Here is a 23,593-nt window from a genome sequence, read left to right as displayed (position 1 = left end):
GTAATGCTGCAAGCCTTTCTCTGGGCAGATGAAGCACTACTTCTGCCTATGAACTTACAAAAGGTGTAGTAAATTCAATCCTTTCTTTAGAAAAGGAAAGATAAGATACCACTGCAGGTTAATCAAAACAAAAATAAATAAAAAATAGCAAATCCAGGAGCAAGGGAAAAGAAGCAGGAGAGTTTTCTGTACTCTAGATCAGCTGTTTGGCAAGGCAAGGCCAAATAGCTCTGCAGAGTAACTTTTTTCTCTGTAGTCTGTTCTGTACCTGCCCTCACCTATGGAGCTGAGCACCAGCCTGATTAGGTGCTGAAGTCCAAATAGCAGGAGAGCTGACAAGAATGTCCTTGTGCCGGTCCATAAAGCTGTCTGCATATACAGTGATTAGAGAAGAGCAAAACAAATCAGAATGGTAGCAAGTGCCTGGTTAGGTCTCTGGATCAGGAGACTCCGGAGAGAACCCAGTCCTAGGGGAATTTTGCAAAACTTTCCAACAGAGCAGACAAGTAAGAAGACTTACTCTCCAGCACAAATAATTGGATCTTCTAATTCTGTGTGTGCCGAGAATTAGAACAAGAAAAGCTGCCATATGCAGCAGTGTGATTGATCTCGCTAATCCTAAGGAATTTTACATCATAGGTGTGACGAAAATCAAATTTTCTGAAACTGCTGCACTTAGGATCAGCCATATGGGGATTTTATGAAGAGATAGAGGACAGAGAGGCAGAGTCGCTTTTTTAAGCCCTTGTATTGCACTGTTTCATGAGCAATACATTGATGTAGATATCCAAAGCATTTTTTCTTATATCCAATTGCTTTTCAAATTTATTTTCCCATGGAGAAAGGTTGTGTTTGATTATGATCCTTCTTTTGGCAGGTTCAGAGGCCAAGACTTAGCCATATCTTTATTTTATGTTCAGTTTACAAAATATTCTGGGGCAGGCTGTCATTACATATGTGCCATGTCTAACACAAGGGGATCTCCCAGCACTGGTGAAAAAAAAAAAAAAAAAAAAAAACACAAAAAAAAACCACAAACACCGAAAGAAAACCCTGTAGCACTGTATGTGAGCTTTTACTAGAGAATCCCTTCAATCTGGAAGCAAATCATGTCTCCCACACTCTTCTCACCCACCTGAACTATTTCTTCCCATCATGTCAAACCTTAACAGTATGCTTTTAAATCTCAGTCCCAGCAACTAATTAGTTCTAGCACTTTTTGGTTTGAGGGGGTTTTTTTCCTTCTCAAACTGGTTGCATGCTCTTACAGAGGGGTTTTTGCTTAGTTTTGTTGCGGTTTTCTTTCTTTCTTTAAAACATCCCATCAATAGGTTAGCCAGCACTGATCTCCTGCTGTACGGTCGTGATCTGTTGTAGTAAAAAGTGATTTATAATTGCGAATGCAATTGTTTTAAGCTCTAAAAGAAATGCCAGTAATAGTCGGTGCGATCAGCATCGACTGCTCGGCTGGGAATTCTGATACATCGTGAAGTTGGTTTTGGTCAGAGAAAGCCACCTTGTCACCAGCCGTGTTACACCGAGTAGCAACAGTTTGGTTAATGTTTTGGCCAATGATCTCAGTATCAGCAGTTATATTTTGACGGGAGAGATGAGTATTTCGGGGTAGTTATTTACTTTCTCCAGCTACCCGGGTGTCTGAGGCATCCCCCGATGGCAATTTTAACTCCTCGTGATCGTAGCTTTGGAGTTGGTCGGCAGCACGTTGTGAAACCGGACTGTGCTCTGGAACTTCGTTTTTCAGATCTTTTTCTGTTGTTTTTGTTGTAAAATAACTCGGGTTTTAAGTCTGTATTTTCCTTCAGTTGCCTCTGTAACTCCAGAAACAATTCGAACGGCAAATCGATAAAACAGAGCGAAGAATAAGACCGAAAATGGTTTGATAAATGTGGTGAAAGGTAGATTAATTGCCGAATAGCGACATTTTTTTATAATTATCTTTCGTTACAGAGACATTTGAGGCTGCATTTATGTGGAAGCGCAGTTTCTTTAAATGAATTTTAGTTCCGTATTAAAGAACTAAAGAAAGGGACTTTAGTGTATAGCTGCTGCGTCCGATCAAACTTTTGCTAAGGATTTGGAAAAGCCGGATTTGCCTCTATCGGCATTGATTAATCTCGTGGCTGAAATCAGCTAAGGGTGCCTCGACATTGGAAACATAAACAGTAACAACTAAAGGGAGGTTCCGATAAAGATCATAGATCATCAGTTATAAAAAAAATAGGCACACGCGAACCATATCACACCATCCTCGGCAGTAAGGACATCATCGCGTACACGTGTCTTCAAATGTTTTTAGCCACCACCACCGAATAACTCGCCGAGTCAGAAGACCTTATTTTTTTTAACTATCATTATAAAGTCACATTAAAAAAGAGGGGTCGGTCCTGTGACCCAAACCGTGAATTCGGCGCCTGCACCTTCCTGGGAGCTGCAGTTTGGGGGAACCTGAGCTGTGAAGTGCACCCGACAGGTCCCCTTCAGCGTGTCTACTTTATTATACTATCCTTGCAATTCCCTCGATAATTTTTTTGGTTTTTTCCAGAGCAAAGGCACCCAGTGAGGCTCCTCCTGCTACCTGACGCTAATTTGAGTGCGCCTAAAAAGCGAGAGGAGAGGTCAAACGACGCTCCCAGACCATCGCAACCGCAAAAAAAAACTTCCCACAGCGGCTGAAGCCGCTTTCCAGAGCTCGGCGGCCGCAGAGGCCGCCTGAGCATCGGCTCCGCTGCTGCCTTACACCCGGCGACGGTCCCTGCGGCAGCACTTTCCCGGCTGGGAAGTAAATCACAACAGCGGCTTTGAGTCGCGGGGCTGCCGCTTGCCCCGTGGTCCCCTTGCCGGCCCGGTCCGCGCATCTGTGCAGAGGTTCGTTACACATCTGTATTAATTACCCTCGGAAAGACAAACGGAACAAGAGTGGGAAAGGAAAGAAAAAACGTTCTTATCCAGCCGAAACACCTATTGCTTTTTTTTTTTTTTTCCCACTGGGAAACTCGACAAGTTGCCCCTTTTCGCACGCACGGGTGAATTTCGTAAAGGCAAGGTTGTATTTTTACCCTTTATTTTTAAAATAAAAACCATGGATGAACTCTAGGAAATATCTTTCGTTTGACACTGTTTGGTAGTAACTATTGAAAAGGCATGCATTTCAGCTTTCTGAAAAGGTTTATTTGCAACCTTTGAATATAAAGCGTGTGAATTTGGAACCCAAAGGACGACAAATGCGTTTGGAAATCTATGAAAAAAAAAAAAAAAAAAACTCTTTACTCTAGGATTAAATTGTCTCACGAGATTTCAGGGGGCAAGGTTAGCACAAGAAGTATGAGAGACAGCTTGTCTCGTTCTGCAAAAACATCAGACGAGCCACAGTTTGAGAACTAGTTAGCATAAAAAGTGTGAGGGAGAGAGCTTTGAATTTTTGGGACGGAAAAAAAAAAAATCAGGGAAGTCACAGTTCAAGAACCAGATCTGAGGAAAGGTGTCTACATTTTGATAACGTCAAAGATGGGGAGAAGTTAATCTGAGGGCTATTAGAGGCGGAGAGTTTGAGATAGAGGAGCGCCTTCGCTTTTCACAAGCTGCGTTAAAAGTGACTCGGTTCACGGTACAGCGACGGCCACGGCGCTGGGGCAGGGGGACACAGTCGCCGTGGGCTGGGGCAGAGCATCGGCTCCCCTGAAATGCGGGCACGGAATAATTTGGGAGGGAGGGAGACAGAACGCATCCCGGTTTCTTTGGTGGCTCTGTGTTATCTCCTCCATCCTGGTGACCAGAGAAAAAACGCTGCAAGAGCCAGGGCGGGCTGGCAGCGCCTTTTGAAACTTTAACAACGTGTCGGCGGCCCACGGACACGGGTGGGGGGAGCCCGGACGGCCCCTCCGTGGGCCAGGGAACGGCTGCCGTCGGCCGCGGAGAAGGCAGACACCCCACCGACACGGCGGAGGCATAAATAACATCGGGGCGGCCCTCGGCAAGAGGAAGGTCGGGGGCCGTGGGGAGAGGCTATACGTCCCCTTCCACCAGACTGAAGTGTTTGCCCGGCCCGGGGAGGCAGAGGTAGGGGATGGCGCTGCCCGGGTAGAGCAGGGGGAAGGGCAGCGGCAGCAGGCAGCGGTTGAGCAGAGTGCTGTCCTTGTAAAGGGTCGGGAAGGAGAGAGCCGCGGGGGCGGGCGGCGGCTCCCCGGGGGGCTCCGCCGGCCCCTGGCCCGGGCCTTCGGGCTCCACAGACATCTGTCTCTTGAGCTTGTTGCGGCGGTTCTGGAACCAGATCTTCACCTGGGTCTCGGTGAGGTGCAGCGCGGCGGCCAGCCCGGCCCGCTCGGCGCTGCTCAGGTAGCGCTTCACGTCGAAGGTGGACTCCAGCTGGAAGACCTGGCTCTTGGAGAAGATGGTCCGCGTCTTCTTCCTGCCGCCCGCCGCCGGCGACCTGCCGCTCTCCCCGCCGCAGCCCCCGGCCTCCCGCGGCGGCGGCTGCCGAGGGCCGCGCAGCCCCTCGGCGCGGAGCGGGGAGCCCGCATCGCCGCCCTCGGCCGCCGGGCGGAGGCCGCGGCTCGTCCCCTCCGGCCGGAGCCGGCGGGGATCGCTGCCTGCAACAGCAAACACAGCATCAGCGCCCCGCCACCGCCCGCGCCCCGCATGCACGCACGGCCCGGCTGAGCGCTCGGGAGTGGGGCCGAGGGGTGGGGGACAGGATGGGGAGGGGGTTGCTGAGAGCTGGCTACGGCCCCCCCGCCCCGGAGGGGAGAAGGGCGAGGCGCTTCCAGTGAGGATCTAAGGCAATGTCTCTACCGGCTGTGCGACAGAGAAGCCAGGGGCTCCTGGATACAGGACAAACAGCCAAGGAGGGCGGGAGGCGGGTAAAACACCCTGGGAGAGCCCCTGGAAGCAGGTTGGTGCGTGTGTGTCTGCGTGTGCCCGTGGTGTTTCCCTCCGCTCGCCCGCAGAACCTCGGTTCCTCCTCCAGCTGAGTGGGCGCCGCGGCTGCGTGTGCGTGGGTATAAGTGCGTGTGGCTGCGTGTGCGTGTGCGCGGGCCCGGCGCGGCGCGGCGGTGCTGGGGACGCCCGAGGCAGACCCCCGCCGGATGCCGGGCTGCGGACCGGGCCGGGGTCGTCGCCTGGGTGGGGGCCGGGCTGCGACCCGACGTGCGAGACAGCCAGAGGCGGGCTGCCGGCTCTGTACCCGAGCTGATGGAGCCTTTACTAGGGTCTTGCTCTGCAGGCCCCTCTTCTTCCTCCTCCTCCTCCTCCTCAGGCAGCGCGCAGCGGGCTCCGTCCTGCTCCCGGGCCGGGCGGCGGGGGCCGGGCCGCAGGATGCTGTCGATGCTGAAGGCCGGCGGCGCGGCCGGGGCCGGCGGTGGGGCTCGGCGGCCGCCCCCGAGCTGCACCATGGCGCGCCGAGCCGAGCCGAGCCGCGCCGCAGGACTGGCTGCGGCGGGAGGGCGGCAGCGGCAGCCGGGGAGGAGGGAAGGATTGATCGGGGGGGAGGGAGGAGGGGTCGGGGCGGTGGAGGGAGGGAATGGAGCTAGAGGGAGCCAAAGGACTGAGGAGGGGGGGAGCGATGTGCGGGGGACGGAGGGAGGGAGGGAGGGGAGACGGCAGGGAAGAGAGGGAGCGAAGGAGGAAAAGGAGCAGGAGATGGAGAGAAGCGGAGAGGAAGGGGTGGGAGGTGAAGGCCAAGGTGCCCCTTTCCTCGCTGTCGGTGAGGTGTGCCCCAAGGGGCTGCCCTTGGGCTGGCTGTCCTCCTGCCCAGGCCCTTCACTGGCAGAGCCAGGCCCAAGAGAGCCCAAGGGAACGAGGAAGAGGAGGTGGAATGACAGGAGGGAGATGTCTGGAGTGAAGGAGAGGATCAAGGGAGAGGATGGGAAATGTGAGCAGGGGAATGGGGTGGAGTGCGACAAGGAAAGTCAGTGATGACAGTGAGAGGGCAGGAGGGAAAGGGGAAGATGGGAATCAGTGAAACCCTTCCCTGTGTTTGTATAGCACCTGGCAGGACCCCAGACAGTCTGCAGAGGGCATTTGCTGCAGATTATTGATGCTGTTGTAGGGGGTCGGGGGACTCTGGGGAGGGGTAATTCATACCTTCCACCTGCAGACCCTCAGGCCGAGTACGCAGAGTTCTCCTGGGGAGAAAGGGAACCCCTCTCCTCCCGAGGAGCTCCGTGGTGTCAAGCCACTCCGAAATCCCACCCCCCACCATCGGATGTGCAGAGCTCTTCTGTAGTTTTCAAGAGATAAAAGTTGTATAAGACCCTGCACTTGGTACAGGAATGGAGAGAAAGTGCTCGCTGAGGTGTGTGTATGAGTACGGCCAAGGTGTGCCTGTTGGAGGATGGAGAAGCCCTCACCTGTGCTATGGGAGATGCTGGGGTACTCAGGGAAGGACTGTTGTATTTCTGTATTACCTGGAGAACTTTCACTCACTCCCCATCTGCCAGCACTGCACCATTTTACAAACCGCTTGGGCTACTCAACACGTCCAGCTACGTTAGAGCAGCCATCAGCAGTGGATCGCAGGGAATCCTCTCCTGCACCTCTGTGTAAAGCCTGAGAAATGTTTCCAACCGGCTTTTAAGAGGCCTTTTAATCCGAATCTTGAGGTTTCCACCACGAAAACTGCTGAGGGCAAGCGAGAAGCCCTTGAAAAAAGAGTTGACAATAGAAGTGCTGACAGGCTTTTAAATATTGTGATGCCAGAGATTCCGTGAGCTAAAATCAGAGCACCTTAAGGCTTTGGACTGTGTTAATCTTTAACGCACTGGTACTTGAGAGAGCAGGTTTCAGCTCTTTTTTCATGAAAATTTGTTTCACTTTATAAATGCACTCACATTTTAATGCAGCCGTCTGCTGGAGAGCTGTACGCTTTCCACCAGGCAGAAAAAAAAAAAAAAGAAAGAAAGATGTGTATATCCGTCTTCCATCAACACGATTATTGGCCAAATGACCAACTCGTTGCAATTGTCTTGCAATCTCATGTACAAGCCGGTGGTCCTGGTGGAGCGAAATGTCCCATTAAGAGAGAGCGACACCCCGAGAGAAGGGACAGGGAACAGAGGTACAAAATGCTAAGAAGCAGCTGAGAAGATAAATTTTAAAAATCCATGCGAACTGGTAAAACTTGGAGCACAGGAGACTTGGATGCCAGGTCGGGTCGGTCTTTTACCCCTGCACTCCCGTCTCGGCCTCACTTCCCCATCTGTTCTTGCTGCAAACCATTTCCCCTTTCAGTCCCGCAAAAATCCATCTTTAAAAGCAAATGCATTGACTCAGTGTTTTTTCCTAGAAGACATTTTCTTGGAAGAAAAAAGAAAACTTGAAGAAGGCAGAAAATAAGAAGGAAATTGAAGAAGGAGACATAAGTTTTATCTCCTCATTTTTTTCACGGCGTCCCCCTCCGCCCGCCCCAGCAGTCCAAGCCCAGCCCTGGGAGACCCGGCCCTGTAACATCCCGCAGGGAAAGGTCTGTCCTCCTTTCCCAGTCCCATTTGGCCACTTTACAAAACCGATATTTTACCCTGACAACCTCTGTGCGGTGAGGGAGCAAGCTACACTGCCAGACCTCCCCAGCCGATGGGGCAAGTTGGAAGCAATTCACTGGCAACAAGAGGACGGGGAGGCTCCGGGGTCCCCCCTGCAGCGAGCCCTACAAGCCACATCAGTACCGGGCTCCCGATGCCCTCTGTTAGATTATCCCTTATCTTCAGGGGGGAGTAAAGACTTGGCTCCGCGTACCAACAGGTAGAAACGTATCCTGCAACACCCAGACAACCTCCTGCAAAGTGCTTCCCCACGGTGGGAGTGCTCTGCAGCAGGGCTGCTGCGGGGGAGGGCGACGGAGCCCCCCGGGCCCGCTCCAGGCCCCCAGCAGACTCCTCCGAGCCCCGGCCCGTCCATATTTGGCCCCGAGCTGCTGGGGGGGAGCGGTGTCCGACGGGGCGGCGGGGCAACAGACCTTGCCAAAAGTCAGGGGCTTTTCCGAGTGACTGATACCCGGAACGTGGGGAGCGCAGCCCCGGGCAGAGGCTTGGCTGAAAGCGGCGCGGGGAGGGGGCGGCTGTGGCCGGACATCCCGCTTTCTGTGAGGATGAGCTGCCCGGGGCTGTGCCAGCAAAGGGGGTCTCGCTGCCCAGGGAGGGTCCAGCGGGGCTCTTCCTTCGCAGCACTGCTCCGCATCAGTGCAATTCACTCCCCAGGCTCCAAAGGCCTTCCGACACCCCGTTTAAAATCAACAATTTTCCTTACAATAGGTAGAGTTCTTCCGACACTGGCACTTTTTAATGCCGCGCTTCATTTGTATTTTATCCTGGAGAAATCTTGTCGTCTGGGACGTGTCATGACACGGCGGCTGGTATTGCACAGCAGCAGCGCAGGGAGAGCGAAGCTTTTTCTTCGAATAATAAATTCCTTATATTAGGAGGTAACACCATGCTGAACGGAAACATTTTACCTGGGAAATCTTTTTACCAGAAATTACCCAGCACACATATCTTTATTTCCATTTTAGCTCAGAGCACATAAAGTCTCCGACTCTAAACCTAAATCTGACGGAAATGAAATCTGATTAGATCCTACAGAAACGCCAGAGAGTCCGGTTTTACTGGGCTTAAGGAATCGGGCTTGTTTTATCCCCCGATGTACTCGAGGGTAAAATAGGCCCTCTCTGGATTTCACGTCCCCTTGCAAATTAGACGGCGCTAATTGCGGTCACACTGGCACCTTGCCACGGTCTTTCAGCCGTCCCGCTGCTCCTCCGGGACGCGGCTCGGGCCGGTGGGTCCAAGAGTTCTCTGAAAAGTTCATCAAAATAACGGCTTTGGCTGCCTCAGAGCTGCAGGTCCCTAAAATAAACTCGGGTTTGCGGTTCAGCAGTAGCCGGGTGTAAGTTGCCGATGGCTGTGGCGGTCTCTCCCCTTCCCGGCGGGGCCCGCCCGCGGGCAGCGGGGACATCCCCGACCGGCGCTGGGGGTCTCGGGCAGGGAGGGAAGGGAGAGAAAACGGTTTCACTGGCTGGAAAACAACTTTTCCCGGAGTCCTACAGGAAGGCAGCTACAAGCATCACACATAAACAGTTTTCGGGGGAGCCGGGCGTGCCGAGCCGACTCCTTCATCCCCGAGGTGCCGGGCATAGGCGGATCTGGCTGCGCTGTGACCCCGGGATAGAGCATCCCTTTCCCGAAACCTTTTATTTCCCTCTGAGGCCAAATCAAAGTCCTCGACTAAATCGCCTTCCTTCAACCTCTGCACTTGATACGAGAGGCGTGCGGATTATTGGATTTCCGAATAAAGCGAGTAAACCTCGGCTGCTCAGTAGACTGGAATTGCAGGAGAGAGGAGAGAGAAGAGAGAGGAAAGAGAGGAAAGAGAGGAGAGAGGAAAAAGGAGAGAGGAGAGGAGAGGAGAGGAGAGGAGAGGAGAGGAGAGGAGAGGAGAGGAGAGGAGAGGAGAGGAGAGGAGAGGAGAGGAGAGGAGAGGAGAGGAGAGGAGAGGAGAGGAGAGGAGAGGAGAGGAGAGGAGAGGAGAGGAGAGGAGAGGAGAGGAGAGGAGAGGAGAGGAGAGGAGAGGAGAGGAGAGGAGAGGAGAGGAGAAAGAAGAAAAGAAAAGAAAAGAAAAGAAAAGAAAAGAAAAGAAAAGAAAAGAAAAGAAAAGAAAAGAAAAGAAAAGAAAAGAAAAGAAAAGAAAAGAAAAGAAAAGAAAGAAAAGAAAAGAAAAGAAAAGAAAAGAAAAGAAAGAAAAGAAAAGAAAAGAAAAGAAAAGAAAAGAAAAGAAAAGAAAAGAAAAGAAAAGAAAAGAAAGAAAAGAAAAGAAAAGAAAAGAAAGAAAAGAAAAGAAAAGAAAAGAAAAGAAAGAAAAGAAAAGAAAAGAAAAGAAAAGAAAAGAAAAGAAAAGAAAAGAAAAGAAAAGAAAAGAAAAGAAAAGAAAAGAAAAGAAAAGAAAAGAAAAGAAAAGAAAAGAAAAGAAAAGAAAAGAAAAGAAAAGAAAAGAAAAGAAAAGAAAAGAAAAGAAAAGAAAAGAAAAGAAAAAGAAAAGAGCTTTAAATTTTCGGCACAGCCTAGATTTTCATGAATATCTTTTTTTAATGGACATGCGTGTATCTCACACCACAGAAATTAAAACGTAGGATCCGTAAGGAAGGCTGAGAAATACAGGACAGTTAAATGAAGCGTTAAGAAATCCTCCATAAAGTTACACTCGTCGGGAAGGGGACGGGAAATGTAAGAAAATTGCCTGGATCTAATTTGAGACTGAGAGCCCTAAATGCCGCGAGTGGGCTGCAGTCTGGAGCGAGTCTGCGATCGATGGTGAGAGCGGGGCCCGCTCCCCGCCCGGCTGCCTTGTTCACAGGGGGCAGAGACAGACTGTTCCAAGATAATGCAATACAAAAGAAAAAAAAAAATCGATCCAAATATATCGTTCAACAGTGGAGCCGGCGCGCACCTATGAGATTTATCAAGTATTGATTTGCATGAATATTTTAGACCCATGCCTGCGAGAAAAGTTATAGGCCATCTTAAGCCGGTGAGCAATGTACCGTTTGCAAAGTAGCCATTTAACAAGGTGCTTTTCAGCCTATCGATCATTTTCATTTAAAGTGTAATTAATAATAACGTCTTACGGCAGCTATACCAGGAATTTATTTCAGGACTATTATTCAGGATAGTGTTTTGATTTTCGTTTTGTTTGCTTAGGAAAAAAAAAAATCCCTAATTATTTTTATTAGCGCCCAAAAAACACAAGTTATCTTTGTGAGTAGTCTGGCAAGGTTTTCCTTTGCCTCGCCTCTGGAGTGCCATCTAGCTAAGCTGTTGTAGCAACATTCATTAAATAAATGTCAACAGACAAGGATTTATGCTGCATAATAATATTACAGCTGTAGTATAACTGGATTTATTTTAAAGCTATTCTGAGGTTGCTTTGATCTGTAAAGCAGCAACGTATGTCTCTGTATGTCGCAAACAGACTTTGCGAAACTACTTTGAGCTTTACAGTCCGCCAACATTTTTCTTCTAGCAGAAGAGGCACAAAGCGTGTCTCTTACCTCTTTGATTTGTTTAATGAAAAATATTCACAGGGAAGGAAACTGCGAGGAATCTGCTGTCCCGATTTGAGGGGTGGGCTTGGAGTTTGCTTTTTTTTTTTTTTTTTTTTTTTGCCTGCTTTGAAATCGTCAAACGTTCATCAAGGACTCCGTCTTCTGCTGGCTGTTTCTCTGCATCCTGCAGAAATTTCTTGCCATCAGGCACAACCAAAAGCGTCATTAAAAAAAGCTACGAGGTAAAGAAACCTGAGGTGTATATGTTCCTACTTTCAGCACATACTTTTAATAAGCCACTATAAAGCACTTTCAGCATGTACAGAATAAGGCATAAGTAAGCACTTTTTCTTAGAGGAATTCACGTCTTGCACCTTTTTAATATTTTACTATGATCATAAGTTACAAATACAGTGTATGAAAAAAAATCTGTTTATTGATATAATCAGCACGTCTTTAAAAACCAAACAAACTAATGTCAAAACACATTTTAAAAATCCGATTGCTCATTTAGCCCTGCCAGTTCCTTAACTTCAAGAAAAGAATATTTAGTAGAATCAGAAGTATAATAATCTCATAGGTTACTCCAAAGAAAAGGCATGTGTAGAGTGGCAGGCGTGTTAAGTTTCGCGTTGGATTACAATCTACTCTGATATGACTGTAGTGAGTCAGGATTTTACTCCAGTACGTAACTCTAGGAGACCCGGGGAGCTGCATATGGAGGGGGAAGCGATCTGGCCGCTTTCTTCCAGGGGTATCCTGGCTCTGAACGGTATCGAATCGAGTGTTTGCTCCCCGAGGAAGAAACATCGCCCCAAGTCACACCCTCTGCGCATGAAAAGGCCGAAGTCCAACCCAGCCTCTCCGCTCGCGGCCGGAGGGTCCCGTCCGGGGATCGACACCCCCAACCTCGCCGCTTCCCAGTCCTCCTTACACTGCTCGGGGACCAGGCTTTAGAAGTTTTCTCCCCAAACTCAGTCGTTTGACGGATATGCAAAGAAAACAGCAGGCGAAAATCTCTCGGAGTGAGACGAAGGTTTTCAGAGCAGTTAGAGGAAAAAAAAAAAAAAAACCAAACAAAAAACCCACCAAACCCCAAACAGCTTCCAGAGACGGGGCTCAAGTCGAAACGAGCATCCCGGCGCTTTGCTCAGCAACTCGGAATATATTTATATTTGTTTCATTCTCGAGTGGTTTTGAGGCTTTCAGCGTCCTGAATTTAACCGTGCAGGCTGGTGCCCAGAGCCGTGTTTCAGGCAGAAGCGAGGGAAAAAAAAAAAAAAAAAAAGAAGAAAAAGAAAAAAAAAAAGCAGTGGAGAGGCTATAATCCGCCCCTGACCCTTCTTCTCAGGTTTCTTATCAAAGCTGAAGCTCCGCCGCATCTCGCCGCTCGATTTCATAACAAGAAACGGTGAGATTGCTCCAAATACAGCGTAAAGCATAGGAAATAGTAAGAATTAGAGAGCTGTTCCTTCGCTGGAGAGAGATCAACATGCACATACCCCAACAGATCCAGGACCCGGCTTTCCCTGCGGGGACACTGAGTGCCCCGAGCCCGTCGGTTCAATTCCACCTGATTATGCTCTAAAACGTACGATTAAAGCTTGACCTTCCACCAAGGCTGAGTTTCGCAAGGTCATTTCCCCCTTAATATTCGGAAAAAGAAATCCAAACCTCTAAAACAATGATCGACCCGATATTCATTTTAGCGGTGGGTAGGGAGGGGAAAACAAAACAGCTAATAAAGGGGGGAAAAAAAAGCTTGGCATGCATAATACTTCATATAACATCACATTACAGGTTAGCTTGCATAACTAGCCATACATCTCTCCAGACTGTCCCCAGCTGATTATTTTTCTTTCCTTCCTTTTTAATTGCCAGTGCGAACTATTAATCGATTACACAAACCGATCCCGTAAGAGACGGACAAGCCGAGGTGCATTTTCCTCAGCCTCCTCAGGAGACTGAAAGAAGTGGCAAATCCACTGATAAAATACAGTATGTTGAATTTCATACATATATGTATATATATATATACTTAACCGTGTATTTTAGTATTTAGTTTGTCAGGGAAATAAAACGAAAACAAATGACCCAAATCCTCACACCTCGGACTTTAGCAGGGCGAATTCATTCCAACAATTTGCCTTCAAGTTGTTTCAAATCAAAAAGCCTGCGTCGAGAAGGACCAGGGGGCATCGGCACATGCTTGAGTATCGATCGTATAGAAAATAAGAGTAACAATGGAGGAGTGTGTCGGGGGGATGGGGGGGAAATCTGTACGAATTAAGTGGCTAAAACAAAGGGCCCTGGAAAAGCTGCTGGAGGCGGGGATCCGCAGGGCTCCCCGCTCTGCACGGAAAGCAGCCGGGATAAGGAAAGGTTTCCCCGGCAGGAGCTCTGGCACGGGGCAGCTGAGGACCCGGGAAAGGTCCCTTGGCCGCGGCGGAGACCCCGAGGCTTCGCCGTCCGTGGGGCGGGAGCAGCGGGGCCGGGAAGAGTCTCCGGCCCCGGCGGTTCCGTACATTCGTCTCACGCTCGGCAGCTCTGCGGGGCGGGGAGGGAAGGGTCTGGGAGGGCTGCTGCCCCCCAGAAAACGCCGGTCTGTCTCACCCCGGGGCCGAGGCGGCGGTGAGGACTTTGCCGCTGCCGCGGGGCTGCATTTTCTTTGGATGCGCGGCGGGGGGAGCCCCGCCGACCCGCTCCCGGCTCATGGCTGGGGTCCGCGTAATCCTTTCGGTTCCCTCCGGCTGCTGCGCGTCGCTCCGAGTTAACTCCAAAAGTAAGTTTATTGCACGATTTTTTTTTTTTTTAAAAAAAAAAAAGTCAAAAAGCAGAAGATCGAAAAACGTGTAAGTTGGAAATAAAAAGTCCGGGGAGGAGGGGGGGTGGAGCTGGAAGCCGGAGGAGGGGGAGAGGGGGCCGCGGTCCAGGCACAGGTGGGCGCTCAGACGAGTCCAGTCATTTGCGACCGTAGGAAAGGGAGGGAGGCGGCGGGGAAGGTGCCCAGGGGATAACTGACGCCGCTGGAGAAGCCCACCAAGGGGGGCGACATGTGGGGCAGGGTGAAGCCCAAGGCGCTCGCCGGCGAGTTCTCGTGGTACAAAATAGGGACCCGCACTATCCTTTGGGCGGCGTGGGAGAGGTTGGCCGCCTCCAGGTCGGCCGCCAGCTGCCGCTTCCACTTGTTGCGGCGGTTCTGGAACCAGATCTTCACCTGGGTCTCGGTGAGGTGCAGCGAGGCGGCCAGCCCGGCCCGCTCCGAGCTGCTCAGGTAGCGCTTCACGTCGAAGGTGGACTCCAGCTGGAAGACCTGGCTGCGGCTGAACACCGTGCGCGTCTTCTTCTTGCGGCCGGCGGCGCGTTGCTCCGGTTCTCCCGGCTCCTCGCCGCGGTCCTCCTCTTCCTCGCGGCCGCCCGGGCCGGGCCGCCCGCCCGCCGGGCCCCGCGCCGCCGCCCGCCCGCCGCCGCCCGCCCGCTCCGCCGGCTCCTCGGGCAGCTCGGGCGAGTCCCGGTCGCTGGCTGCGGAGAAAGGCAGAGGGCTGGGAAGTGGGACCGTTACTCCGGAGAGCAGAGGCGAGAGAGAGGCATCGCCCCGCCGCCCGCCTGCCCCTCGCCCCGCTCTGCCGGCAGGGGAGCTAACGCGGCTGCGGAGGGAGCGAGGCCGGGGTGCCGGGGCCGCCTGACGGGCAAGGAGCCCGGGCGAAGGTTCCTGCCGCTGCCCTGTCTCTCGTGAAAAGCTCCCAAATATTTGTGGGTATAGACACACACGCGCACTCATACTTACATGTAAGCGTACACATTACGCTTCATGTATATCTACGTATACTCATCTATGTACATACTCATATATGGGTGTTTACACATCTGAGTGTACACACCTATATGCACACTTATATGTGTATGTAACATACATATACTTTTAGATAAATGTTTACTCCACCTACAAGCGTACAAGTATACACACACATATAAATGCATAGAAATATATATATACTTTTTCATATATGGATGTACACACGTGAATACCTGTGTACTCATATTTATACACACACGTGTACACATTTACACACATGTGTACATATGTATACTTACAAGTACATATGTAAGTATATTGGTGTGTGTAAAGGGGGTAAGTATAGTGGCGCATGTGTGTATATAAAGGGAAGTAAGAAGGAAATATTTTCCCTTCAAGTTATTCTGAAGTTGATAAACTAAATGGACTGAGTCAGCTACTCTAATATCGGGACATTGCCTCTCAGCATGTCTCCGTGGAGTTTCCAACATCGTGCTTTCCATTAGCAATTTTAAAGGGGAAAAAAATATTTCCTACTCTTTATAGAACATAGGAGAAGGAAAATAAAAAGCGAGAAAATCAAGGTAGTTGTTTCGGGAGTCGTTTTCTCTTTCCAGATGTATTTTTGAGAGAAATTAATAATATTAATAAACCCGTCACTGTAAAAAGAAACTGGATTACAGATCACGCCTCTCTTCCTTATTGAGCAATCGTGCGAACTCTACAGGCTCGTATAGAATCAGAGGGATGAGCCGAGGGACAAGATTTTTTTCTATCAGGATAAAAATAACCACTGATCGCTGCCCATAAACTTTTTCAGATGTGAATTTCTGCCCCTGAACACAGGCTTTCCCTCCAGCGCCCTTTCCTGCGGGATCCCGGCACGGACAGGCCGCTGCCTGCCCCTGCCGCGCTGCGCCGCGCGGAGCCGGGCTGCGGGCGGAGGGAGGGGAGGGCGGCGGGGCCGGCTCTGCGGGAAGGGGCGGCCGGGGTGCAGCGGACCGAGCCCAGCTGCTTCCCTGGCTTTCCAAACTCTCCACTGCGCTGCTAGGGACGGTGCTCCCAGCTTTCCAGCTTTCTGGGGCGTCAAAACAGCCAGACCCCTCTCTTAAAGAAAAGAAATAAAAAATAAAAAATAAATAATAAAAAAGAATAGGGGGAAAATAAAAAGGGAAAGAAAAGAATCCTCGAGCAAGAGAAACACCCCAACTGTTTACATTTTGGGGCGAGCGGCAGGCGGGGCGGAGGCTCCAGGTGCCTGATACACCGTGAGCATTTCCGGAGATTTGCCCCGGGCCGCCGAAAACGGGAGGCAGGGCGAGGGCTGCGGGGGGCTCTCCGCGCACCCCCGTCCGCGCCCGCCCCCAGGACAGGGGCTGCGGCAGCGGCAGGACCGGACCCCCGGGAGGAGCAGAGACACCCCCCCAGCCCCCGGCCCCAGTCGGACCCGGCCATTAAGGGTAGGGAAAGGCGACTTACTGTCGGGGCTGGCGCAGCCCAGGAAAGCGGCGTGCGCTCGGCGGTACCAGCCGACGGCGGCGTCGCGGAGGGGGCAGCCCGGGGCGCCGAGGCGCAGCGGGGAGCGCGGCCCGCAGCGCGGACCCCCGCGGCCGCCACCGCCGCCCGCCGCCGCCCGCCGCGCCCCGCCGCCCGCCGTGCCCTCGGTGCCCAGCAGGTCCTCGATGAAGAAGGACGAGACGCGGGCGGAGGTGGAGCCGGCGTTTTCCGTGGCTTCGTCCGGCATCGTCGGAGAGAGCTGCGGGAGGGGGGTCCCGGCTGCGCCGGCGGCTGGATCCTCGGCTCCCCGCTGCCCCGCGGGCCGCCGCCTGCCTCTGCCTAGCCCCGTGGATGCTCTCCTGGTATAAAAGGCTTTTTTTCCGGAGTAATCATTTCAGATCGCGGTTTGCCATCATTTCCTGCAAGCTAGGAGGGGAGGGGGGAGGAGGGGAAGGGAACGGGAAAGGAAAAAAAAAAAAAAAAAAAAGCCACCCGACAACCCATCGGAGGCGCCAGATTCTGCGCGAAAACGATAATAACGAAATAAAAATGTCATGCGAGTTAAACGCCGGACACGAGAGGGGGAATCCTGCGATTGGAGGAGCGCGGCGGCAAATGGGATTTCCGCAGGGGAAGCGCAGGGCGCGGAGCGCGGCGGGGCCGGGCGCTGCCGGTGCCTGGGCGGGCGTGTGCGTGTGCGTGCGTGTGTGTGTGTGCGTGCGTGTGTGTGTGTGTGTGCGTGTGTGCGCTGTGCGGGGGGGTGTGTGCGTGTGCGTGCGCCGCCCCGGGGCTGCCACTCACGAGCTCCTTATTTAGGTCAATTAGGGAGCAAATGCCGGCGCGGGGGGAGCGGCAGCGCCGGCCACGGCACACGGACCGCAGCCGGGGGGGGCTTGGCCGCTCCACGTCCCGGCCCTCCCATTGGATGCAGCGGGCGCAGCGGGCAGCCCAGGCAGCCAATCCGCTCCACTGACATCGCAGTTATATTAATATCATTAATAATAATCAACTCCCCTCCCACCCCCCGCCGAGTGCTTTCATGTCTGCGGTGGCGGCGATGAACGGAGGAGATGCGCCCTCCGCCGCCCGGAGAGCCCGCACCGGCCCCGCGGGTCCGGCACCCACCGCCGCGGGGTGCCGGCGGAGCGGTGAGGTTGGCCCCCGCCCGGAGCACTCGGGGTTGGGGCACTTGGACCCGGGGGGGGTGGAGAGGAGGGACTTCTGCCGCCGTGAGCTGGCAGTGTCCGCGGCCGCGGACTGTCCCGCCGCTGGAGGGAAGGGTGCCCGGTACGGGAAGGTGGGGGACCCTGGTCTACAGGGTCTCCCGAGGCCCGGTCAGTGACATTTAACCTTTTCCTTTATATATATTTTTATATATATATATATATATACACACACATATATATACACATATATATACATATACATATACATATATAGGCATATTTTAAAATATATGTATATATATTTATACGTATATGTGCATATTTGTATATATGTGCATATTTGTGTACATATATGTATATTATGTCTGTATAGCTTGTTTAGAAAGACAGACACCTCCCGCTCATCGAAGACGAGGCCGTCCACGAAGCCCCATCGCCCGCTGCCCCGGGCTGGGAGGCAGCGGCGGTGCGCTGCCCGCTCCGGCACCCAGCCTATGTCTCCTGCCCTTACCTCTCCGCAGGCCGACTTTTTTTTATTATTATTCCTATCGTAATTCCACTTCATGGAAAGCCGTAAAGCCGGCCTCTGCCTGCCCTCTCTTCCTGAGCCTTCTGGATCGGCCCTCCGACGGATAGGGACCCCCAGCAACCCCACAAAACTCCCCCTCGGCGAAGGGTGCCGGGCCAGGAGGGTTATCCTCTGCCTTTTCCCTTGGGACCAGGCGGGCCAGGTTTGAAGAGGGACGATCCAGAGCGCACGTCGGAGACCCGTGAAGGTTTGGGTGAGTACGCAGATGCCCTTGCGATGTTCACCTGCAGGTCAACTCTCTCCTCCCGCTCTGCTCTGCCTCCTCTGTCGGGATATCCCGACTTGTTCCCCTTCACGGTACTCCTGGATAAGCACCCCTTTCCCAAGCCCCGCCTCCTCCTCTCGCTTTCGAAGGGAGGCACCGGTTGCTACCCGACGGGAGTGTCCCGCAGGGCCGGGGCGCAGCCGGGTGCGGAGCCGGCCTTCCAGGCACGGAGCGATGCCGCTCCCTTTTCTGGAGAGGCAGTGGAGACCTTTGAGGTCAGGGCCTATTTCAGGAAAGAAAAAAAAAAAAAAAAAGTAAAAAAAAAAAAGTAATAATTCCACTTCCAAAGACTCTAGGAAAAAAAAAAAAAAAATCCACACAGCCAGAGCTCTGCAATGGGCTTTAGAAAAGGAGGAATATACAGGGACACGTTCGGCTTTCTGTCCTACCTGGGAAGAGACAGAGAGCAGTCTGGGGAATTGTAAACAGGGCAAAAGTGCGTTGATCACTTGTTGCACAAGAGGGATGTGACGAACATTGCTTTTGTGCTCTGAGCATCTTGGTGCCTGTTGCTGGAAAGTAAATGTGAGTTTGGCCGATATGTCTCAAGCATCCATAAACCGTCAGCTCTGTTTGACTGGCAGTCTCAGAAAATACATGTGTGCTTTCTGGAATAAAGAAAAAAATGTGGACCCTGGTTACTTCTATACGTTTCACGCACAATGTGCAAAAGATACACGTGTTTCATAAAGCCTTCCTACAGTGTGGTCATGCAACCTAAGTGTTATTATTTGCTTTCCACTTAGGAATAGTATAATAAACATCAATAAGAGTGAATTCGCTCTTGCCTTTTTTTTCTTTTTCTTTCTTTTTTTTTTTTTTTCTCCCTCCGTATTTCTTTGCGTGTAACTGTTCGGTGCGCGACAAATCTGAACTGTGTTTGTGAAAAGTCATGTGTGCTCCGACACACTCCTGAAACACAAAATCAGAACGAGTATTATTCTATACGTGCAAATACAGCACTCGTATATACACGTCCGTCTGTATGAGATATTTTCTTCAAGCTTGTACTTACGTTTATATACCTTTTACATTGCTATAGTGACATGACTACTAACACTTTGAGCTTAATAACTCTTCGTGCTAATTATGAGGAGGAGGAGAAAAAGGGCGCGTGTTTACTGAATGTCTCCCCGCAGCCACCCAGCAGAGCTCCATGCAGGGAGCAGAAAAAGCAGCCAGTGACGGTATTTTCGTAATTTAATGTCAGAAAGACATCCTGGGCCCCTGTCCTAACTTCTTTCGGTGTCACTCGTCCGGGGGTAACGCGGGGCGGGGCGGGGACCCTTGTGCCGAGGGCATTGCCATCACCCCAGGCTAACCGAGGGCCGGGCCGGCTCCGGCGGGGCTCAGGGCGGCTGCGGCAAGACCTGTCCTTCCCCACCACCTTCGCTCCCACAGCCATCTCTTTGCGGCACGGTAAACTTTTACTTTTTTGCAGGCAGCTGAGCGGAGAGGCTTTCACAGGGCAGCGAGTCTCAGGCGAGTCAGAAGGGATTTCGCCGGGTTTTCGGCAGAGTTAGCTTTGCCATCAAGTTTAGACTATAACTGGAGGGCCTCTTATTTCTTCCATCTCCGACTCTGTTTCTCTCCCAGGTACATGTTTTTCTCCGAGGCTTTGGAGACCTTCAGATCCGGAACCGCTCTGGAAAGTGCGGCCCCGGCGCCGCTGCCGGCGGGGTCTCTCCCGCCGAGAGGTCCCGTCCTGGCTCCCAGACCCCACCGATCACTGGCGTGGGATGCCCGTGGGATCCCCCCGTCTCCAGCTCCGACGGCTCCTCAGCCTTTGGCAGGGTTTGCTTGACGTGGGTGCGAAGCACGACCGGCTGCCAGGCTGGGGTCAGGGAGGAGCGGGGATTTGGGGCCGGTCTCCGGAGGGAACCAGCAGACTGAAGAGTACTTTTTGGGGCAGAAAACTTGCATGTGAGCGTGACAAGTGCCTCCAGTGAGCCGCGATGATGCCGGGCCTGCCTGCAATGTGAATGCAATTACCCCGTCGGTATTTGATGTCTCCCCTTGCTCTCCCCCCACCAGCACTGCCTTGATGTGTCGTAAAATAGAAGTGAAATGAAAGACTGGCTACCTAACCTCTGCTCCTCTCTGCTTTTAAGGGCCCGCGGTACGTTTGGAGAACGGATCTTTGCAGCAGGCGTTTAACCCCCGGCGCTGCGGGCAGCGGTGTCTTTCTGGAAAGGGGAATCGCCTCTCCCTTCTCCATGCTGACCAGATCCCTCAGCTCCTGTCACCCTCCTAACAGATCAGACGGCAGCGCTGCGGGTAAGAAAATTTTTGGCCAACATCTGCCTCTGGTTGATATATTGAGAGATACACGCATGTATATACTTACACAAAAAAAAAAACAAACAAACCCACAACACGTTCTTCAGCCAGGTTGGATTTAACTATAAAAATAAAACAAATAAAGATAGTATTTGCACCTTCAGAAAACTGTCGGGAGCCTCCAAAACGCAAAAGATACGAGGCAAATGCAGCGGTTTTGGAGTCCAACGCTCCTTTAGAGACGAAGAGATGGCGGTAGGATGGTTTGGATACCTACTTTAAAAAAGCCGTAAAATAAAAGATCAACCAGAAGATGGCTGCATCGCCTTTAAACCTCTGTGTAACATCTTCCTCCTCCCGGGGGGTGCTGGGGGAGGAGGGTCGGCTCAGCTCCCGGGGCAGCCACCCAAACCTCTCCCGCCGGGGCACCTCTCCTCTCTGCGCTGAGTTCGCCAGGTCTCTACTCCGGCTCCGCCACCCTCAAAAAGTTGCGGATGCGGAGCAGGATCCGGGGAAGGGGAGTCACGTCCCGCCAGGCCTTGCTGGGACAAGCGGAGGGGGTGTTTCCGAGGGGTGTCCCGGACAGTGCCCCACCCTCGTCCCGCCTGGTTGAGGGTCCTGTTCGCAACTCACGGGGATGTTCCATTGTGGGTGGCCTTTCCAGCGGGGAACTCGCAAAGAACAAGGACAAGGTGACAGTGGGAACCCCTTTTTTCCTGCAGGTAGAAAACCTTAAAACCCGTCAACTGTGGGTTAAGTAGCACTTAAGTGCAGCAACGCTTGGTGGAATTCCTTTCTGAATTTGCAGTGAATTTTAAGGGATCCCCGAAGATAGGGAAACAGAGAAACTGATAATTATGATTTGGCGCTTTTTTTTTTTTTTTTTTTCTTCAAAATTATCTCTATAGCCCCAACTGTACTGAATTCTTCAACATCAGTGATACTGGCAGAGAAGTTTTCCCCTTCCAAGGACGCTGCACAACCCATGCTGATTCCCAGGGACGTATTCATTATTCACAGATAGTCACTAAGTGCTTTGGATGGAAACTTCCAGCCCATAACATCTTCTGACTGGCCGTGATGCCTATTTATTGCTCGTTATAGATGCCGTACAATTGGGAGCATGAATCGCATCGCTTAAGTGCTGTTTCCTTCCGAAGTGAAGGGTATTTTAACTCATGATAAATTACCAAACCGGGGAATATCCTCGGATACGTGAGTATATTAACGAAAAAAACACCTCAAGAAAGATTTTGGGGAATATCTATTCTCATGCTTTAAAATTCCAGAGCCCTGTCAGATGTATTTATTAATTGTGTGACTAGAGATGGGGAGAGAGAGAGAGAGAAAATGAATCATCAGCAAATTATATGATATCTTAAAAAAAGGCAGTCCCTACTGAAATGAGCCAACAATTACAATATAGTCCTGTTTTAAAGTGACTTTTCCAGAAAGGTCTTTGGCATTGATTTCTTTATACAATTTACAATTTTAACATACCTTTTTTTTTTTTTTTTGTATGTACAGTAAGAGAATGCATGGTTTTATTGGTACTGCTTAGGGTCAGCCACAGGAGAATTATGGAGGTCATGTGAAATAGGTGCCAATAAAGCTTTTATTATTGTTATACAGACAAAAGAGCATTATGGAAAGAGATCCTTACCAGACCTAACCATGGATATTTTGTTCTGTTAACAATCAAGTCGCAAAATACAGAAAAACAGTAAAAAGAAGTGACTTCTCAGAGCTATCGAACATTAACCTATTATCCATAAGACTTTTGGAGTTATTTTCCCTCAGAAAATGAAGGTCTTTGGAAACTAAACATTGCACACATCTCTTGATTTTGTCTAAACCAAAGATCTAGGGAAAAAAATACTAAGCTGTCACAACAGAATATAACTGTTTAGATTTTGAAAAAACATTTAACATTTGATTTTTGTGTTATGCAAGATAAGAAAATCAATCTGTTTTTTAATTTATAAGGTAGACTTTATCTCTATGTACGTACCTACAGTTTGAATCTGAATATTTTTTACCAGAACTTGAAGTTGAGGATTTTGAAGTAAAATTTCATTAAAATGCTGTTCGTCTTTCCTTATCCAATATTGATTTATTTTAGTGGAGCATTAAACCATCGTCAAGAACTGTAATGAACTTCCTCATGTGTGGATACATCGAATTCTTAGATCCAACTTCAAAAACAGTTAGAGCTTAGTGAATTTAGTAAAAACTCATACCTTCTTAAATCTGGTTGACTCAGGAGTTTTAGATTAATTCCAGGACAGAGCCAAATTCAATCAAAGAAAGTATTAAGAACTTACAGTACAAAACATTCTTTGTATTTTACAGTAGTGTAAAAAGAAAATTGAAGCGTGTATCAAAGTCAGCCCCCAAATAACATTGACATTGGGGTAAAAGTTATACTAACTTTTCCATTCGTGTAGTAAAATAATTCAAAGTGTGTGTATTCTAAGGGAAAGGTTTAAGAAAACTTGTGAAAATTACATGGAGCTTTATTATATTAAAAAAATCACTTGTATTTGTGAGTTATATTAATAAGAAGGAAGTGAGCTCAGCATACATAGAGAACAGTAAGCATCTCCGTTCCACTGACTTGTAGTTAATTTGTCATAAAAGAGGACAACATATCAAGCTTTAAAACTGTCATTAGATCAAGGAAATTATTTTTCATCATCATGTGAAAATTATACTTTTGCAAATCATATTCAAGTGAGTCATATAGATTTTTCTCAAAAAAATACTTTATCACCAATCATATATATACAAAAGTAAAACCATGAATTTTTGAGTCAGTTTAGCAATAATCTTTATAGAAATCAATAAGTAGTTAGAGTTTATGTAAGTCTTTAAAATCTGGGGATGAATGTAATTTTCAAGTGGTTCTGTAATGTATTATAAATGGTTTTGCAATGCTCCAGCATATGTGGAG

At 50.5% G+C, this 23,593-nt stretch overlaps 2 protein-coding genes across 2 annotated transcripts; both read right to left on the bottom strand.

Annotated features, from left to right (window-relative positions):
- Positions 1-4,023: 4,023 nt before the first annotated feature.
- LOC147528708 (uncharacterized) lies at positions 4,024-5,408 on the bottom strand. Its single transcript, XM_086612294.1, has 2 exons — positions 5,201-5,408; positions 4,024-4,607 (listed from the first exon to the last, which is right to left on the bottom strand). Exons 1-2 carry the CDS (start codon positions 5,406-5,408, stop codon positions 4,024-4,026), a joined length of 792 nt encoding a protein of 263 aa, XP_086468420.1.
- An 8,586-nt stretch (positions 5,409-13,994) lies between these two features.
- LOC147528707 (homeobox protein HMX1) lies at positions 13,995-16,587 on the bottom strand. The gene is made up of 2 exons (XM_086612235.1): positions 16,323-16,587; positions 13,995-14,569 (listed from the first exon to the last, which is right to left on the bottom strand). The coding sequence occupies exons 1-2, from the start codon at positions 16,585-16,587 to the stop codon at positions 13,995-13,997; spliced, it is 840 nt and encodes a 279-aa protein (XP_086468361.1).
- Positions 16,588-23,593: the final 7,006 nt, after the last annotated feature.

Source organism: Tauraco erythrolophus, chromosome 5, assembly GCF_009769465.1.
Source record: "Tauraco erythrolophus isolate bTauEry1 chromosome 5, bTauEry1.pri, whole genome shotgun sequence".
Lineage (NCBI taxonomy): Eukaryota > Metazoa > Chordata > Aves > Musophagiformes > Musophagidae > Tauraco > Tauraco erythrolophus.
The sequence above is the reverse complement of the archived record's forward strand: the minus strand, read 5'-3'. Positions and strand labels throughout refer to the sequence as shown.

Bases quoted from the DNA above. Each gene is read 5' to 3' on its own strand.
- LOC147528707 (XM_086612235.1), bottom strand. From the start codon at position 16,587: ATGCCGGACGAAGCCACGGAAAACGCCGGCTCCACCTCCGCCCGCGTC. The intron at 14,570-16,322 runs GTAAGTCGCCTT...CTTTCTCCGCAG, and splicing joins GGGCTGCGCCAGCCCCGACA to CCAGCGACCGGGACTCGCCC.
- LOC147528708 (XM_086612294.1), bottom strand. From the start codon at position 5,408: ATGGTGCAGCTCGGGGGCGGCCGCCGAGCCCCACCGCCGGCCCCGGCC. The intron at 4,608-5,200 runs GTACAGAGCCGG...TTGCTGTTGCAG, and splicing joins TAAAGGCTCCATCAGCTCGG to GCAGCGATCCCCGCCGGCTC.